Here is a 20,504-nt window from a genome sequence, read left to right as displayed (position 1 = left end):
TCCCATCTTCTCCACTCGGATCTGCCTCGGAACACTATGGTTCCTCTGATTTTGAATCTGATCCAGAGGATGCAGACAGCTTGGTGGATCTCCCTACTGATGTCCCGCCATCTATTTATTTATCCCCAAATGAAGAAATGAAGGTCTATCATAAACATGTGCAGGCCATGGCGGAAGCACTTTATCTGGACTTACAATCGTAATTGTCAACAATAGAAGATCCAGTATACAACTTCATGGCCAAATCTCAGGCCACTCAGCCTGTGGCCTTGCCCATGGTCCCACTAATCACCAGAGCGGTGAAATGTACCTGGGGAGTGCTTCATATGTCCACTCCACATCCAAGAGACTTGAAAGTCTCTATTGCATTCGAGAAGGACAACACTTACCTTCTAAAACATCAAGCTCCTAATTCCCTTGTCGTTGACTGCTCCACCTCTTCGAAGACGGGAAGGTGCTACACCACACCATCTGACACAGAGGGGAGAAAGTTGGACTCACTGGGCAGAAAGATGTACTCCTGTCGATTAGTGGCCAATTACTTGGCTTGTATGGCCAAATGCAACCATGGCCTGTGGGAATCTCTTCAAGGTGACTTGAACACCTTATCCCCTGAATATTTCAAGAGGAAGTTCCAGCTGACCCGGGAAAAATTGACTGACTTAACCAGATAGCAGTTAAGTATTGCTAACATCTTGTGAAGTCAGAATCCCATTCACTGACAGCTGCTGTGACTTTGCGGAGACACACATGGCTGAGATCCACAAATCTTCAGAGCAACATGAAGGACAAAATTGAAGGCCTGGCCTTTGACTGAACTGGCCTTTTCAGTGAATCAACAGATGCCACCATGGAACAACTTAAAAAAATCTAAGTTCACAGCAAAAACGTTCACCTCGATTGCTTCTACCTCCATATACACTCCGAGGTACTGTTCCTATTATGGCAAGCAGAGACCTTCCTTTAGGCAGCAAGAGTGCCGTGACTACAGGAAGCAGTATGACTACTACCATAAATGCCCTCACCAAGGTAAGGCCAAGGCCACTCAGTCTCACCGTACCTAACTTCCAGAAGCACAGAAGCGTCTTTGAAGTTTGGGACCACTCACCAACACTGGACTTTCCCCCAATCCCACCTGCAGGGGTCTCAACATATTGGCAGAATACCATCACCAACCCAGCATTGCCACACAGTTCCATCAAGCTGGCATGCCCTGTCCCTGCATGGCATCATACAACATTGGACCGCTGGGTCCTGAAGATCATATCCTCAAGATACGTCATAGAATTCAAGATGACCCTTCACTTTATGGGAATGAGGTACACCCCACCATCCTCAGCCTTACAGGAGTAGATGGAAGAACTACTTGGGAAGGGTGCAATCACCCCAGTGTCATGGGTGCACAGGCAGGAAGGTTTCTACTCCTGCTACTTTCAGATCCCAAAGCAGGATGGGGGCATCTGCCCCATCATGGACCTCTGTCATCTAAACAAACTAATCCATGTCAGGAAATTTCATATGATGGCGTTGCAGGAGATACTACCGCTTCTCCATCAAGATAAGTGGCTTGCAACACTGGATTTGAAAGACACCTACTTTCATATCAGCACAACATAACATCACAGGAAGTACCTACATTTCACTGTAGGCCACCAATTGTACCAATACAATGTCTTACCCTTCGGACTTTCCACCGCCCCAAGGGTCTTTCCCAATGTATGGCAGTAGTGATTTTCCATCTGAGGACAAAAGGCATTACTGTTTACCCATACTTAGACGACTGGTTTCTGACGTCCAAGTACCGAGACAAGTTACGTTCTCAGATCCAGTGTTTTGACTCTCCTCCAAGACTTGGGAATCCAGGTCAATTGGAAAAAGTCCCACCTGGAACCTGTGCGTGTGATCACCTATATAGGGGCAGTGTTAAACACAGTGACCCAAAAAGCATACTTACCAGAAGAAAGGTACAACTGCATCACAGATCTAGTGCAGGTGTTCCAATAACATCCCATACAGCCAATTCAGTCGATACAGTGACTGCTCTGCCTGATGGCATCTTGCAATACAGTGATTCATTATGCACGTCTGAAAATGCGAAAGCTACAACTATGGTTTCTGTCAGCTTTCCATCCCAACAGAGACAGTCAACAAAAGCATCTGGAACTGCCACCACAAATTCTACAATCACTGTCATGGTGGTTAGACAGCCGGAATCTTGTAGAGGGAGTCCCGTTCCAGACACCATCTCTATCAATTTGGCTGACGATGGACACATCACTGCTAGGGTGGGGTGCCCATTGCGAGGGTCATCAAATACAAGGCAAATGGACTCCTCACCAGGTTCAGTTGCATATCAACTTCCTGGAGTTGCTAGCCATCTTCCAGGCACTATAGGCCTTCTTGCCACTGATACAAGGCAAAGTCATCCAGATACGATTGGACAATACAGCAGCCCAAACATATATCAGCCGACAAAGCAGGACTGTATCTCAAACCTTGTGTGCCCTCAGTGTCCAACTATGGCACTGGTGCATCCGGCACCAAGTATCACCAAAGGCAATCCACATCAAAGGCCTGGAGAATGTCCTAGCCGACGTTCTCAGTCAAGTGTTCATACAACACCAACAACACAAATGGGAGCTCAACACAAGATACATTGCTCCCCTCTTCGACCACTGGATGGAACCATCCATATACCTGTTTGCAACATCAATAAACACGAAGTGCACCTGGTTCTGCTCGAGGGCAGGACACGACCAACAGTCACTAGGTGATGCTTTCCAACTGGATTGGTCTCAGGAGACCACTTACATGTTTCCTCCACAACCACTAATAAGCTGAGTGGTTGCTCGTCTTCTAGCCGCCCCAACATCTTGCACCCTTGTGACCCCATGGTGGCTGAGACAACCATGGTTTCCACAGACTGTTGGAGAACTGTTACCATCGCCTATATCAAGTACTGGGTCTTCTGTCCCAGGATGATGGAAACGTCTTTCACCCAGGCATCCTCACACTCCGTCTGACCGCATGGCGAATGGGGTTCTAAAGCATATCTTGCTTAACCAGAGGAAGGCCTCTACTAGGCGTATTTACATAGGGAAATGGCTCAGATTCAAAACCTATGCCAGGGCACATGATTTTCTGCCAAAATGTGCAACTGTCCAGGATGTTCTCCTCTATCTAATTACCCTAAAATTTCAAGGTTTGGTCAGTGTGTCCCTGAAAGTCCATTTAGCCGCACTCTCCTCTAAACACCCTGGTTGTGACAGCAAGACTCTCTTCTCTCACCCAGAGAGTAAAGCTTTTCTGAAGGGACTTACTAATATCCACCCTCCTATTAGGACCCTGGTAGCCTAGAGCATTTCTTTGGTGCTCTCGTTGTTAACGCAGGTTCCATGTGAACCAATGGCTACAGTGCCCATAAAGCTTGTGTCCCTAAAGACAGCCTCCTTACTCGCCATTACCACCACAAGGCGTGTAAGTGAGTGAACGGCCTTAAGAATCGACTCTCCCTACATGAGGTTTTATTCAGCAAGGTGCTGATGTGCCTGGACCCCAACTTTCTGCCGAAAATAGTATTCTCCTTTCATCTGAATCAGGATACCTTACTTCCGACATTCTTCAGGGACCCCTCCACCCTCACCCCGGAACGTACTATGCACTCTCTGGATTTGCTCAGAGTGCTCTTGTTCTGCTTAGCATGAACAAAAGACTTTAGATCTTTCAACCGCTTGTTCATAGCCTACAAAGGCACTGCCAGGGGCTCCTGCATATCCATACACAGACTATCACAGTGGCTGCTTGAGCTCATCTTGTTCACCTACAAATTTCAAATCAAGGCCCACTCCACTCAGGCATACGCTTTGTCAGCTGCACACCTCTCAGGGATAAACTTCACAGACATGTACAAGGCAGTTGCATGGTCCACAGAGTTGCCTTTTATAAAACACTACTCCATAGATGTGTGCTCTGCTGCTGAGATGGGCTTCAGGAGAAGCATTCTAAAAGGGATGTTGCAATAATCACTACTGTATTCTCCAAGGAGAGCTTGCTAAATACCCATACTTATGGATCTCGCCAGATCTCGATCCAGATAAACAGGTTGCTCACCTGTAACTTATGATCTGGAAGAGATCCGTCGACATCCATAAGACCCTCCCAACCCACCCCTCTGCAGTAGTGCTCTGCTATGTGTGTACTTGTGTGTATGCCATTACCGTTTACATTGATGAACTCACCTGCTTACCTGGATGGTCATCCTCCATGGCAGTCATCCAAGAACTGAGGAACTTGGTGCCCAGCCCACCTTTAAATAGTATGCTGTAGGCATGGAGGTGGGGCTTGGATGCCTCAACAAGCTATGGCATGACTACCTGTGCAGGCGCAGAACTCGTAATTATGGATGTCAACGGATCTTTTCCGGATCATAAGTTACAGGTGAGCAACCTGTTTATTCTGCCATGGTATTTTCAAGGCACAGTCTTCTAAACACTTGATTACATTTGAAATAAGTAAAGTATGCCATAATTTTGTCTTTCAGGTAAATTTTACTGCAAGCTTCATTTTGCACAGTGTAAAACAAATAATATGCACAGAAAGAGGAGAGCTATACTAAAGTCTCATGAAAAGGTATGTGTGTAGCAAAGCATGTGTCTTTCCATTAGTGTGTAAAGCCCTGACAATGGATGAAAAGGGTATCAAGTAAAAATTAGCTCGTGCCTTTTGAAATGATGTTCACAAGTCATGCTGGTTCATCTGCCCTGTAGTATTGAAGTTACATGCCCAGTCTCCCACGCCCCACTTTTCTATTCTTAATTGTATACTCCAAGACACTTTTCAGCTTAAAAAAAAAGAAACGACCAAGGAAATTACACAGAACTTACCTTTATGTCTTGCTCAGCCTTGTCTAAGCCCTTTTGAAATTAATGGGGGAAATGCAAAATCATTGCTTTGACTTTTGTGTCTGTATTTGGTCAGGAAGCATTCCAGATTGAGAATTTCTCTGATTCTTCTTAATTTGAAGCAATGATCTAAAACTGACAACTTTCTAGATTTCCATTAGTCTCCTTTGAATAATCTTAACTTTAAAATAATTACACCCAGTACAAAACTAAGATGTTTCTTTTTAAAGGAGGAAGCGGGATTGTGGCGAGAAGAGCCCATGTCTGCAGAAGCCACCACAGAAAGCGATCTCACTGCCAGCACCAGCAGCTCAGAGATCCAGTCCCCAGGTATCCTGCCTTCATTCTTTTGGAAAACTCTAAGCTGGCCTCTTAAGGTGACACGGGATCTGCTTGGCCTTCCAAGACGCCTCTCTAACTGGATGCATGGTTCTCTGCACTCTACCAGACTTCATTTCAGGGACAATGCATACAATTATAAATATTTGTATGAACTCCTAAGCTTCAGTATGCCATTCCTTTATGCGCTTCAAGAGTTGCTTGCCAATATTTACCGGGAAGTGGAGCTGTCATGTGAAAACCTGCTTGAAATGGTGAAAAAGTTCTTTTAGGATCTTCTGAATCTTTGTGCCTTTCAGATTTCCAAAACAAACAGCTTTTTGGTTATACTTCTGAATATATATGTACAGAGAGAGAGATTTAAATTCAGTATGTGCTTTAAATGAGCCAAGAACTCGATTTGATAACCATGGTGCAATCTCCAGATCATTTCATGTTTTTGGATCATGAAGGTCAGTGTCCAGATGCATTTCAAGACCATGGAATATGAAGGATTTTTAAAATAGATTTGTTTATCTGGATTTACTGCCAGTTATGACCAGATATTCTTCTGGGTTTACATTTTTTATTGCCATTTTAAAGACTGTGAAAGGAACTTCTTTCATACATTTCTGGGGCGGCAGCAAATGATGACTGTGGTTTTTTGAAACCTGAACATGGCACATCTTTCTTATGTTTCTCTTCTCTTGCTTTATCTCTGCCATGGGGCTAAAAAATGTGTGTATTTGCATAGATGTTTTAAGTGGGGGGTGGTGGAATTCTAGGCCATTCATTTTCAGATATCTCTCTTTGAGATACCGGCTGTAAACACTGGGCAATTGTCATAATATTTATGAATAAATTCAAAGAGCAAATCTTAGAGTCAGTAATTAATTAAACAAGAAATGCCCATCAAAGAAATGTATAGCATTAACTTATATATATTTGCCTAATTGTAAGGAAATTCCATTTATTTTACCAAGAAATTACATATAGCTAATGCTAATAAGACTTACCTTTCATGTTAAAGTTTTAAAGAATTTGTGTTTACAGCTGTCTCCCAAATAATCCCTTTGTTTAAAAAATGTCTTGTTGGAATAATTAATATATGAAATTAATGTAGGGAGATGCACATTAATTCACAGATTCTGAAACCATCTTGATAATTCATCCGCAAGATGTTTTCTTGCAGTGCTCATAGAATTTAGGGAATGTTTGTTAGGTATAACAAATACTGAGTATTATCCATTCAGAACAATTCTTATTGGTTGAAATAATTTACGAATAGTTTAAAAAACCATATGTGACTTAAGCTTGAAAACATGGGGTTTTAAAACATGTTGGTCTTATTGGAGTCTTGTGAAGGCTTACAGTACCTTGGTGTGAGATATTCCTAAGCACAAAGGTACTTGGTTCTTATCCTGTGTTTTAAGATGGAGTCCTTGCCACTTCGAGGTCTTACAGAACCAGAATCTTATCCACTTTGTTGTGATCTCACATTTCATCCACTTTGGAGATATGGTACACAGAGAAATTAGTAGTATTTTTAAACACAATGCAGCATTTATTTCTAAGTAGGGAAAATGTGTCACTATGCAGAACATTGAGTGGAGCTCTTGAATTCTTTTCTAAAAACAGCCCTCCTGTGCTACTTGACAAGCTATTTTTTGAAACACATGACTCATGATGCAATGTGGGAACTACTGTGTAAAAAACCTGAATTCCCACTGTATATTTCCAATCTTTTGCACAAACTTGACAGGGTCTGGGAATCACAGCTGGTTTTAAAAATGGAAACAATGTTGTCTTTGTGCCGGTGTAACTCTGGGAGCCATGTGGCTCACGGTGGTGCAGCAGCGAGCCTGCTTAGGAAGCCTTCTGCTTAGCCCAGGTTTTGGGGGTGAGGATGCCCAAAAAGCAGGCTAAATGCTCGTGTGTTGGTGCCACACAGCTTCACATGGCACCTACACACAGTAGGAGGCTCCACAAAATGCAACATGTACTCATGGAGTGCATTATGGAAGTTCTAGGGCCTCCAGGCCCTCAAACTTGCCTGCTCCCTCTCTGCTACCAGCAGAAGCCGACAATCATCTGGGTATGGATGGGATCATCTGCAGGGGAGGTAAGCTTTTCGCAGCTTTTTCCCCTCGCTCTGTCCAAGCCCATTCTCCAGTCTCAAGAATAGGCTCCTAGTCTGGACTACCTGTGAATTTAATTGTTTGAACTTCATTTGCATTGTGCAAGATAAAAAGTTAGACACATGCTTGCCATTAAACAGTGTCCATTTACCTCCTTAAGAATCCTTATTTTATAGCTGAGTAGATGCATATAACCCATTGAACTTAATGATTACACTTTCTAAAGGATGGTTCTTACATATGACACGTCACCTTGCACCTTAATTCTGGGCATGCTTACTTGGAACTGGAACTTGAAGATCTGAGGCTTACTTAAAAGTAAGCTGTATTCAGAGGAATTGGTTGACAAATCAATTAGTGACTACTGTAAAGCCTTGAATTTTACTATACCACTATAAAGGATGTATTTATATGTAAGAATGTGTTTGTAGGCCTGATAAGTTAGGCAGCAATACACTATATTGTTGGTTATATTTAGTGTGCTCTGCTCCCATAGTTGAGAAGTTAAACTTCTATATGGACCATTTCGCACATCACATGGTACACATTAGCCAGAAGGCTACTGCTTAAAAATCCAGCACATGCTTAAAAATCTGTTTAAAAATCCAGCACACGTGTCTCACTGTTTGTGGACAGCAATTCATTGCCACACAATGTATGTAGCTTTCTCCATGATTTAGCAAACATTCTGGGAAGGAAAAATTTCTGGATTTTCAAGTCGCTACCATCCACCAGTATTTATCAGAATCACTTATACAGCATCTCAAATGTGAGGTGTAAAAGGAGCATGAAGCACAGATGACTTGCACATCCTGTTTCCTCTCCCTCTCAAATGTCCAAGCTCTCTCGTTTTTCATACAAAATCAGATTTTTGTTCAAACTTATATGTTCATCAGTAGCTGACTATAGCATCAACTATAATGACCAGCATATATGAAAAAGCTATCACCACAGAGCCCAAGGCTGCTTTTCAACATTGACTAGCATCACCTCATACACTTATTGTTTTAAAAGGGAACTAGTACCACATATCCCACAGCAAATCATGGATAAGAATTACTGTACACTGAAGCATGTGTTAATTGGCCCTTAGTCTTTTTGAACTCTGATCATTCATAAAAGGGTTGCCGCATAGAAAATCTCTGGAAAACTTAGACCCATTATACAGTGTGGGTATAGTGGCAGATAGCAGTGGCTAATAATAAGTAATCTAACCTGCTATGATTTCCACACAAATGAATTTGGAGTAAAATACAGAAAGGTGTGCAAATTAAACTGTCTAATGTAAATAGCTGCTTTGGGTACATATGTACAATTTTTAAAAAAAAACACAAATGTGCACAATATAAGTGCTCTTAAATCATCAGAATTGTAACTTTTACAACCGGTTTTCAATAGTAAATGTATTTGAAGGTGTCTTATATTGCTGGTGGCATATAATGTAGCATTAATCCACATCTGGGTGAGGAAAGAAAGGTTCCAAAACATCTGGATAAAAAGAATTTGAGTGGTTCTTTGTGCATTAAACCACTTCAGGAGGCCAGTTTTCTTTGTGTGATAGTTCATGTTGTGTGTACAATCATGTGTCCATTCAAAACCTTGTGTTCTTAATTTATTGACTTGGATAATTTGGGTTAACACACATAATCTGGGCTTTTTCACTTGCACACTAAGTATGATACCCACAGAACCGGATGAGTTGAAGATGGGTTTCCTCAAACAAATATATGGATTGCACAAACAAAAATATGAAAAGTATCTTGTCAATGCATGTCCAAAGTTCTCTTCAGATAAATAGAAATATTTACCTTGAGCCATGCTTTTGATAAGTGGATAGTTCAAATTCACATCTTTTTTCTTTTTCTTTTTTTTTGGTATAATAATAGAGGTTCTTCTCAAATGCTTACATATTTGATACTTGAAAGTTGGCTGATAACAGTTGTTCACTGTTCCTCTTTGTTAATCAATGAAGGAAGGTCATTTCATTTCAACATATTCTTCTGTACTTCACAGTATCAATTTCTGTCCAGTAATATCTTTTGCTTATCAAAGGTTTATTGTTAGCTTGTTCTGACTATCTTCTTTTCCAATCTTTTATGTTGCTTTTAGTTCATTTCAACATTCCAGTGCTACACCCACTCATTGGCTGAACCATTTCTGCTGTAAGATTATTGTTCTGCTTGCTACTTTTTTCCAAGTGTTGTAACTAATTCCTAATACTTTTTACCAGCCTTACAAATACTATTTGGAGCAGTGTGTGTGTCTGGGGTGGGGTACACTAAAAAATAAGGTTCTGTATAACACCCATGTTGTAGTTCACAATTCAGAAGCATGTGACTTATTTCTGCAAAACAAAACTAATTTCTTTTGTTCATCTGCATGCATCTCAAACTTTTTAAAAAGTCATAGATAATGAGATCATAAATAGATGTTAGGTATGTTTTCCTCTTTGCAAGATTAAAGGCTAAGTACTTGTTCAAGGAAGCCTTTGGTTTTTGCGTATCTGGTTCTCATTGAACTACAGCTCTTCTCTCTAGTAAATACTAGAATGGAATCATGAATTATTTTCTAGCTTTAGAGATAATTTTTAAAGATCTCTAATATAATTTAGATGTGTATGCATATTATATGTATGTATTCACGTCTTTAAAATAGACTAAACAATGAAAAACAATCTGAGTACTAAATAGTCCAAAACCAGACCTTAAGATGTGAATGTTTCATTGCTTTCTAACATTAAACTCCTTAAGTGTGAACTAAAGGGAAAGATTTGCTCCATTCAAGACTGGCACTCTAATTCTATAATGTGTTGTGCAGCAGCATAACCTCAAATTCAGTAGGGCTATACTGACATAGCTATTGCAGCACCCCATCCTGAGCACACATGTGCTAATGCTCGGTGTTCTGGGGAGTTCCGTTGACTCAGATGGATCAGGGAGTCTTCACCAAAAAAAATTGGTCAGGGTTCTTATGTTAGTCAAGAATAGTAAAATAAGGCATGACTAATACACAAAATTGGTAGGTTCTGGCTGTCTTGCCAAAGCAAGTGGTGTTGGATGACAGTGGGTTGTCCTGGCTGCTGCAGCTCCTGGGAACTTAAAAGACTCTTAGGGTGTTGAGCAAGGGGTGGAGCAAACCCTGTCTCCTCCTTGACTTCAGCAGTTGTGCCAAGGCAATGCACAAGAATCAGGAACAGTGTAGCCATCCAACTGTGGGTACCAGCTGACAGCTTTAAGTTCAGTCCTGTATAAAGTGCTGTACTGACACTTAGAAATTGGACATACATTTGTCATAATCAAAGCATTTCTGTTGGAGGGGAACAATTTATTTCCAGGGCATGTATAGTGATAGATTTTCATTTACGTTGTTGCATGGCATGCATGCATTTTCTGCTGCTGCACTGCCTTTACTGACCAACTGAGAACTTAAGGAGACATGTTCTGAGGAGCCCCAGAATTAGAACTGTGGAAAAGCAGTCCTCAGAATAACCAGTTTTGTGTGATACCATAATGTGCCCCTTTGTTGTGCTGATATTGTGAGCACCTATTGGATGATAACTCTGACAGCACTGGTGACAAGCAATGAGCTTACCACTCATTGACGCCTTGTTCTTCGGCTGACAAGCATTCACATAGTCTTTTCTTCAAAGCGGGGAAACCACAAGGTTGCACGCTTCCAGCAGCAGTGCTTCAATTATCCCAATATTCTTTTAAGTCTAGTTTCATTAAAGATTGTGCTTATCCCCTCTCCTGCACTGGAACACATGTACCTGGTGTTTTTTATTTAAAAGGGGGGGGGAATATACCCTTTTGCCTTCCAGCAAAGCTACCCCAACCTTCAGGAGCAGACTTCCAGGAGATTGCAGTGGCAAGGGTGATGTGGAGGTCCCACTCCTAAGCATGGAGCTCCACTCATGGAAGTGAGGGCCCAAGTGTATGCTTCTAAACTGTCCAGTGCATTGACATTTTCATTTAAGAATGCAGTGTGCAGCAATCATCCACTTGCCATCCTAAAACATTTTCTCGCCTTGCCCCTCCCCACCTTAAGAAAAATGGGGAGAGAGAGAGAGAGAGTCAGGTTTCCCCTCTTACAGGGATTCCCAGATGTTGACAACTCCCAGAATCCCCAGCCAAATGCCACTGCAGCTGGGGATGCTGGGAGTTGTAGTGAACAACGTCTGGGAATGCTTGTTAGAGGGAACAGTGGTGGGGTCAGGAGGTTTTTCTAACAGAATGGCTCTTGTTTGCTGTGATTAACTAAACTCTCTGCATGCTTCATTTTCAAGGAGAGGTTTGTGAAGGAAAGTTATTTGTCTCTCTGTCCACTGCATACTTTATTTATTTCTGTTGCAGATCCTTCATCTCTTACATAATGCCAATGAGGATGCTGTCCCTTTCCTCCTAATAATTTTTTAAAAAATCCTCTAGAAATTGAACATTTTAATTAGAATGGTTAAAAAAAGAATTTGTATTTAAAACTGTCAAATGGAATTTGTATTTTGCACAAAGTGAATGTTTGACTTTTTAGTATGGTTGTAAACAAATAAATGTAGTTCTCTATAAACATTATTGCATCTTCTCTTCCTTTTATAACAGAAATTGTTCTGAAGACATACAAATTCAAACTTTGCTGATGCTCAGTTTCTCCTAAGATTTTAATTATGCTCAACTTCTGCTTTCTTTCTCTGTACTTTTAAGGCATTTGAAATGTTGATGAATGGTAACATTTTAGAGCCTTGCTCACAAACCTGTCTTCAAGTGGTTCTTCCAGTTTCTCTAGAAACTGCAAAACTTTAGTAAATATAAAATGTATTCTGACAAACTAATTTGCCTTTCCATCTTCATTTAAAGCAGTTATTGTCTGGATCTTGGAAAATCATGGGTCAGATTGACACCTTTTATCATTGCAGTTTTTGTTTTTGCTAAATGCACCTTTTTCATCAGGTTTATAAAAGCAAGGGCTATCTTGATGGGTTCTAAGCAAGCTTCAGACTCTAAGTTTCAAATCTGGATTCAAAGAACTAGGTTAGGCCTTATGGTTACTGTGTTGGTGCCAATATAATGTTTAACCAGAGTAGGAGAGAGAATGTGCTCCAGAAGGGAGGACATGGAAGAACTGAGTTCACACTGATGCATCCCATTTATGATTGTTGCTGTGGTCTGGCAAAACTACTGTGAGCTGAAACTCCTGCTGAAAGAATTCTCATCTTTTTCTGAGTTTATATATCCATGCATAAACCATGCTTTCTCTCTTCATCCCCCTGCCCTCCCATGATAGTTTTGGAGACAGAGGAGAACTTGGTGAGCTCAGTTGCCTGTTGCTTGCAAAGTGATCATGGTGGGAGAGAAGAATTAATCTTGAAGGAAGGAAGTATGCTATTTTCTGAGCCCAATCCTTATTTCCTCAGTGAATTCCTTGCAGGAACTAGCAAATTGTGCTCTCCACCCCTCCCCCTCCCCCAATTGTGTCATATGCATTTTTCTTAACAATCCCAGCTAATGGTCATCAAAGCTCCTATATATCCAGTCCCAACCCATCATAATGGAATTGGGAATTAACTGTGCTATAATGATGTAGTTCAACATCTGGATAACTTGATCAAAGCCTGATTCATACATCATTTCTCCTGAGTGGTGTTGTCTTGTGATTAGACCACACTGTAGAAGAGAAGATGTCTTTTGTATACGTTGGATCACTTCCCTAACCACTCACTGCCCCTTCACTCTGCCTGTGAAAAAGTCTATTAATCTCCACCCTAAACCTTTGCTTTCATAAACCTACAATAGTGACCTTTCTGTGGGATTGTTGGAAAAGAGCTTACAGTTTGGGAAGTGTTTAATTTTATATTAAATCACAAACAGCTAGCACTTCCAACAAAGAAATGAGCTTTTATTACTATACTACCACTAAATATTTCACTTTCTTCCAAATGTCTACCCTGGTGGTTGGCTTCAAGAAGCCTTTCAGTTGTTCACAAGGAACAGTCAGCATAAAGGCATAATAAAAATTAAAATGCTCTTATTTATCAATACACAATAATGAACCTGAGTATGCCTTAATACTGAAGTAATTCATAGTCTCCAATATTTTCTTCTTTCACATATGCTTTTCTTATATAGGCCTCAGTATTTTTTCTGAAAAGATAAATCACTGTCGTTTCCTCTGAATAAGTCAATTTTGAAACTGTACGATAAAAAAATATATCCCAGCATTTTATGCTTGAGCTCTAAAACTGCCAATTCTAGGTGCTAATACAGGATTGCCAATGTTTATTCTAATTGCCTCACAAATTGTCTAGAATTACTTTTAATAGTGAAGGCTTTCTGCTTTTGTTCTAGTCCTCCACAAATTTCAGGTGTATCAAGCATTCTGACTTAGTGCATGTTAGGTTGCTATTATAGAGCCTTTTAATGAACAACATATTTTTACCATCTTTGGCATGTTCATCTTAGAGCTTTGGTGCTGGGGGAGAAAATGTTTGACTTCACACCCTGATCTAAGTTATCCCCCTCAAAATTGCTGTTAGTCCAGGAACATAAAAAATGAAAGTAGCTGTATTATTTCTGCCCATGAGGTTAATGGCATCTTTGGGTGGGCCAACTTAAATTGTGGAGAAATGGTATAGGGTGGGAAGGAATAAATATCCCTTGCCCACTTCTGCTGATCCATCAGATTCAGAGCTCCTGTGGCTTCACTGAAGTAAAAACAAAAACAGTGAAGAGAACTGATTACAGATCTTGCATATAATATGTAGTTGGACCTTAAATATAGGCTGTACTCAGTTTATTTTTGTTTATTTAGCATATTTATATACCACCCAATGTAATCCCTCCAACAGGGATTTCCGGATGTTGTTGACTACAACTCCCAGAATTCCCAGCTACAATGGCTTTTGCTTGGGGATTATGAGAGTTGTAGCCAAAAACATCTGGGAATCCTTGTTAGAGGGAATTCTGATACCACCCAAAACTTATTCAGTCCCAGAGAATAAGAGCCAAGAGAAGCCAGTTCTTGTTTTATAAGGACAAGTGTTTTTGCTGTGTTTACACTGGTGTGCTGGGATGATGATACATCTATACATATAATTCTCCTGGGTGTGCCTTGGAATGTGCGTCCCAGCGCCCAGCTGATTGGCTGGTCGGTGGACGTGCCTGATTGGCTGAGGTGCACCCAGGAGAATTGGTCGCCGCCACCGCGGGCCCAGCCACAGAGGCCAGAGGCAGCGGCAGGCCTGGCTGTGGAGGCAAGGCCCAGGAAAGGGGAAAGAAAATGTGGAGGCAGAAGTGGCGGTGGGGAGGAGAGGCAGCTGGGCCCGGAAGCGGAAACTGGAGCAGAAGGTGGGGGGGGAGAGGTAACCGCCAGCCTCAAAGAGTGCACAGATGCTCTGTGCAGGATCGGCTAGTATAACTCTAAATGCACAGTAGGTCTGGACTAGAGAGCCATAGTGGATTACAGCTCTCTGTGCTTCTACCACTTATATGTTAAGAGGATACATCTTTCAAATTTTGTGTTCTTTTCATGAAAGATCAAAATTAACACAGCAAGCAATTAGCCTAACGCAGCAATACTTTTTGATTAGACCTCCCTCCATTGGAGATGAGACACTAAGTTCTTGGGGCAGTGATTAATCATATATGCTACAGAGAACTAAAAGAGTGGCTTAAGCAAAAAAGATGCTTGCTAAGCATACTCTCTCTACACCGGTGTTCTTCATTGCAAGGCCCGGGAACTAGTGGCAGCTCCCGTCAACCCTCAATTCAGCTCCCTAATTATTTGTTAGGTCTGTGTGATCCTATAGATGAAGCCATATTGAATGCTTTGCTCTCATACTTGACAGCATATAGTGTTTATCAAAGCACTTGCTGAAGGCCAAAATGTATTATGCACCTGCAGACTGCTCTCCAAGTCTCTAGTTTGAGATCCACAGTACAGTACACTGAAGTTCTGTTGGTGTGTAGCTTACTGTACCTTAATATTGCTGTCACATGGTTGAACTGGTATTTCTTAGCCCAGGAATGACACATTGCTTCTCTCTATTTGCTTGTTATTAAGCACTGAATGTAATGTCCTTGAACACTGCATCTCCATGGATATGTTGTGAATACAGCCATTGGATATACCAGACTAACACAGATTGTTCCAATGCATCTCTGTAATAGCTGTCTCCAAATAGAAACAGCAATATATTGAGCATGTGATTCCTATTCTCTTCACCCCTATGTCTCAAACCATTTAACAAATTTCTGCTGTTCCAGCATTTTCTGCTTGTTTTGCTATGAGAGTCAGAATAGCTTGTGACTTGTTAAGCTAGACCTCTGGGTTTTTTTCTGTGTCAAGTAGGTAATACAGTCTTCCCTTGCCAACTGCTAGGGTTCTATTCTGGCAAAACCTCACCACTGGCAAATTTGTGGTTGGTGAGGCATTAAAGTATATGGGAAACGGGGCTAGGAGAACCATGACTGCAAGAAGACTTAAAAATAAAGGGGGAAACACAAAAGAAATCACAAAAAATCCTGTAATATCACCAAGAAGAAGCCAGCCACTCGCCAAACCAACTGGCCGGCACAGCTTGTTTGCCCCAGCCCCCTTTAATCAGCATGGACACCGGGGAGCTTTGTGATTGGCCCCCGCGGTGCTCCAGGGGTAGGGCCCACAAGCGGCACAGAGAGCATGTACGGATTCAGTCCGTCTCTTGAGGGCAACCCCACCCTCTCATCTCTCAGATATATGCTGGGCATTGCTGGTCGCCGTGTGGGGCCGGACAGGAATTTTTTGGGTCCACAACTAATTGGCCAGCGGTGTGTGCCCTTTTTCGCCTGCCTCAGTCTATCCCTGTAGTCCTGATAGTCAGTTAGTGCCATAATTTTCTGGTCACATTTTGGCAGGTACAGTGCGGAGGGAAGCAACAGCTTATAATTGGTAATGCACCTTAGGTAAGCATTTGGCTTCAAGGAGGAGGAGCGGATCCCTTGAGGCTTGACAGATCAGGGATGCCGCACAGCCCCTCTTCTCTGAAAAGCGACATCCTTCCGTATGGCTTGGCAGCATCAGAGGGGCGTCATTAGTAACAGAGACCTGACCTTAGGTCAGCTAGGAAGGGCAGCACCTGCTTACGGTGCTGCCTGGAGCCAAGGTGCTAATGCCATTATCATCTAGGTCAAGGCGGCCACTCTCACAGCTGGCCTTCTAGGAACCCCACTGTGGTGGGTGGAGCACCAATCCCAGCCGAGCGCCATGTTGGCTTGTAAAGAACTATGTATCAATAAATGTGGCCCATTTCACCAAATAATCTTGTATCCGTGTCTCCTTGGATCTGGGTGCAATGCGCAGATTGAACCTCTGAGTCCTCCAAAATTGCTGAATCCCCTTCAAAATCACTCAAAATCTTCACCAACCATGGATATTCGGGTCACAGTTGGCAAGACCTGTCACAATTTCCGTATATACTCAAAACTGTGTTTGGTAAAACCATGGTTGGCAAGGGATGACTGTATTTGTGTCAGTGAAGTACATGTGCATAAGTCCTGATGAGCTATGAATGGGAACGGGTGAGCTGCATCAGAGTTTCCATTAGGAATGGAAAGGAGGTATTATTTAAAGCCTCACTCAGCACTTTCATAGTCTCCATCCTGTCATCAGTTTGTTCTTTGCATGCATCTTTCTCATTTGAGAATGAAGAAAATGTCCCCTGCACTTTTCAAAGGGGAGATATACAATCAGTGGCAGTTAAAGAGCTGCTATAGATGATTTCAAGGTCTTGAGCATGACCAGTGGAATTTCTTACTAGTTTGTTTTGAGTGATAATCCCCTGTGTAATATCACAAACTGCTTTTTAAAAACATCTTCATTTCTGTGCAGTACTGAAAGTTTCTGTTTGAGAAAGGCAAATCCCAAAGCTCTTTGCGGTACATGAAATGGGTGCCTGGCGAAAATATATGGTGGGAAACTTCCTGGTATTTCTTTTGGGATATGAACTGGGGATAGAAAACACTATGAAGGAAAGAAGAGCACTACAATAGTAGTAGTGGTGACTACATTCTGCTCTGCTCTGTAACTGTAATAAGACAATGTTCTTCTCCTTGAGCTGGGAGTGGTAGAGCGCACTATTCATTGATTACCTGCTGTGTTAATGCTATATGTAACCTAGGGATGCTGGGGAATGATCCAGAAATGATCTATGTGCAAAGCATGTGCTTGGCATCTGAGCTGCAGCCCCATCCCTCTAGGGCTGGGATGGCCAATGGGCAGCCCACAGGTTGGATGACAGTTCCAATGCAGTAGCCCTACCTACCAAAAATGAAAGCAACAGAGACTCAATTTTTCTTGCATACAAAATGCAAAAGGCCAATGAAACACAAATGTGCATGTTGGTGTGTAATGCGGAGCATGTGTCTCTGTTATGGTGAAGCTCTAAGTGCTTGATGGGTTGAAGCTGTAGGTCTTCAACTTTACTATGGCACTTACAACTGCTAGCCTTCCAAAAAGTATCTGGAGAACAGAATAATCCTCATTGCTGCTGTGCCGGGCCATCCTTTCTTGGAAAATGGAAAATGGGAGCAATTCTATGATACCTTAAGAGACACTTTATTGAATATTAAATATAATTGCTAGTCCGAATGAGAGGGGGGGTCTCTTTTTGGAAAAGCAGTTAAATGTAGGATTTACTTCTGTCTGTATGCCCGCGGCCTAGGCTGTGCTCTCCCCCCCACCTTGTCCTGCTTTACAAGTACTTGGTGCCATACCTGTTAAATATAATTATATTTAAATATTAAATATAATTGAATATTAAATATAATTAATTAATATAATTAATATTAATATAATATTAATTAAATATAAATTAATATTCTTAGTATAATAAGAATATTAAATATAATTTGATGGTCCTACCCCAAATATGGTGTAGACAAGTGTTAGGCTATAAAGTGTTTGAGCAGCTGGGTTTCTTTATTGCAAAAGAAAAATCAAAAGCTTACAAACAATGCCATTCCTCCAACATTGTTTATAGTTTAGATTTTGAATGAGTTAATTGCATGGTGGTGCAGGATTTCGGAGTATCGTCTTGCCAATTCTCCACATTCTCACCTGCATAAACATCTCTAAAGTTACAAACCACAAGTTTTTCTTTGATTGCAATAAGGAAAACAGATATGTTTCTCCCACTGTAACGAGCTGTGAGCAGTTTCATATATGACGGACTTTGCAACTAGAAGGGATGTGGACTGGACCCAGACCCCATCTACCAATGTAAAACAGAAGATTGTGGCCACCTCAAGCCAGCATGGGATGTAAAGGCTGAACTTCTCCTTTGCGCTTTTTCAACTAAACCTGCTTTTAAACATCTTTTTCTTTCAGCAAAATCATTTCAAGTCTCTGAGTCCAAATGAGAGGGGGGTCTCTTTTTTTAAAAGCAGTTAAATGTAGGATTTACTTCTGTCTGTGTGCCCGCTGCATAGGCTGTGCGCTCGCACTCACTCGGTCTCTGTCTCTGTCTCTCTCTCTCATCCTGCTTTACAGGTATTTGGTGCCATACCTGTTTTTCAACATGGATCTGGTGTCATAATCTGAGGGACGGGCCATAGCTCACTTGTAGAGCACCTCCCTTGCATGTGGAAGCTTTCAATCCCTGGCATCTCCAGCTTGGTCTGGAAAAGATCCCTATCTTAAATTTTGGCAAGTTGCTGCCAGACATTGTAGACAATACTGAGCTAGAAGCACCTGATATAAGGCAGCTTTATCCATACTTTAATCTAAAAGAAGAGTGTTGTTTGACCTACACTTGAATGTAAACTTCTACCTACAACAGCAGTTAAGGAGCACTTTTTAAAGCAGTGCACACCCAAGACACAATGAAATGTTTCCAGTTTCAAGATTTGCTCTGCAGAACTGGCAAAACAGGAAGTGAAACTGGGCATGTGCCATGAGTCTTGCTGCAGAGGTCCCTATTCTTGTTTTGAAATGTCATAAAATTGACTCAGAATCTCAGGGTACCAGTCTCTTGTGGCAATCTTTTCAAATTAGTTATATAGGAATACACTATTACTCATCCTTGTGTAATGCAGTTGATTACATCACTTCCAGAACAAGTATTAGTCTCAGCCATGTACAGATGTTTTTTGGGTTATCACTTTGATTACTATTATAAGCTTTCCAGAAAGAAGGAAACTAGGGAAAAGTAAGTGTGATAAATGGATTAGTAATAACAAACACACTGTCCATGTGTTGAGCAGTTATCAGTGAGCAGATTGTCCAAATTTGGACATAATGCAAAACTGGAGTTAAATGGGGCAGAGGCTGAAACTCTGTTATGTCCAAATTCATGCAACTGTGATTTCATGGCAAAAGCAACCTGCAGTTTGCTTTGCCAAACTCCAGTTTGAACCTTTAGGTTTGCAGTAAGGTTCAGTGCTGGGTCCAGAGGTTTGGCTGCCGAAGTGTTAAGTTTGAACATGGACATTGCCAAACCATTCCGTGAGGTTTTTTAAACAGCCGCCCCGTCCCATCCCAAGCTTGTCAGTCTGTCAAACGGCAAAGTCACATGGGCATTCCCTCTTGCTGTTCTGTCCCTTCCCACCCTGCTCCTTGCAAGCAGGAGGGAAAGGGGACAGGATGGGCACTAAGTGCTTTGTTTCCTGAGGACAAAGCAACAAGGATTTATGTTTACAAGCACAAACACTCCAGGTGGCAACCTAAGCAGGCCACCCCATGCTTATGGGGTACCCTTGGATGGGAACATTTTATAAGGGGGTTCACAGGGTTGGGTTTAAAAGGCAGCCCCAAGCAGGGATTCTTAAACAGCCAATTTCTATTTGGAAATAGTCCACACACACACCCCAATACTCTCTCCCAACCCCCAGAATTGTGCTTGTGTGGGACAGTATTGTTCCGGTGCTCTTAGGATGGTGGCATTACAGCTGCTGTCAGAAGGGCTGACATAGCATGGCATTAAAAGGGATTTAAATGCCCTTTCGGGCAGACTGTTCCCAAAAGGCACAATCCTGCTCAGCATGCCCCCTTCAAGATTGTGGTTAATTGCAGCCACTCTGGTGAGATGCTGATGCTTTGCCCACAGTCTGGCTATAGAGCTCACTGGGATACAACCTTGGTGGCCAAGAGCAGGGAGGGGGCCACCCTGCCCTGAAACGGG

The 20,504-nt window shown here is 41.9% G+C and overlaps 1 protein-coding gene across 1 annotated transcript in view; it reads left to right on the top strand.

Annotated features, from left to right (window-relative positions):
* Positions 1–20,504, top strand: part of MICAL2 (microtubule associated monooxygenase, calponin and LIM domain containing 2) — a 255,246-nt gene that overhangs the window by 144,038 nt on the left and 90,704 nt on the right. The window contains exons 23-24 of the mRNA XM_053245068.1: positions 4,541–4,629; positions 5,132–5,510. Coding sequence (XP_053101043.1) covers positions 4,541–4,629; positions 5,132–5,510 — 468 coding nt within the window. The remainder of the gene's footprint in view (positions 1–4,540; positions 4,630–5,131; positions 5,511–20,504) is intronic.

This window comes from Hemicordylus capensis, chromosome 1, assembly GCF_027244095.1.
Source record: "Hemicordylus capensis ecotype Gifberg chromosome 1, rHemCap1.1.pri, whole genome shotgun sequence".
NCBI classification, from domain to species: Eukaryota; Metazoa; Chordata; class Lepidosauria; order Squamata; family Cordylidae; genus Hemicordylus; species Hemicordylus capensis.
The sequence above is the reverse complement of the archived record's forward strand: the minus strand, read 5'-3'. Positions and strand labels throughout refer to the sequence as shown.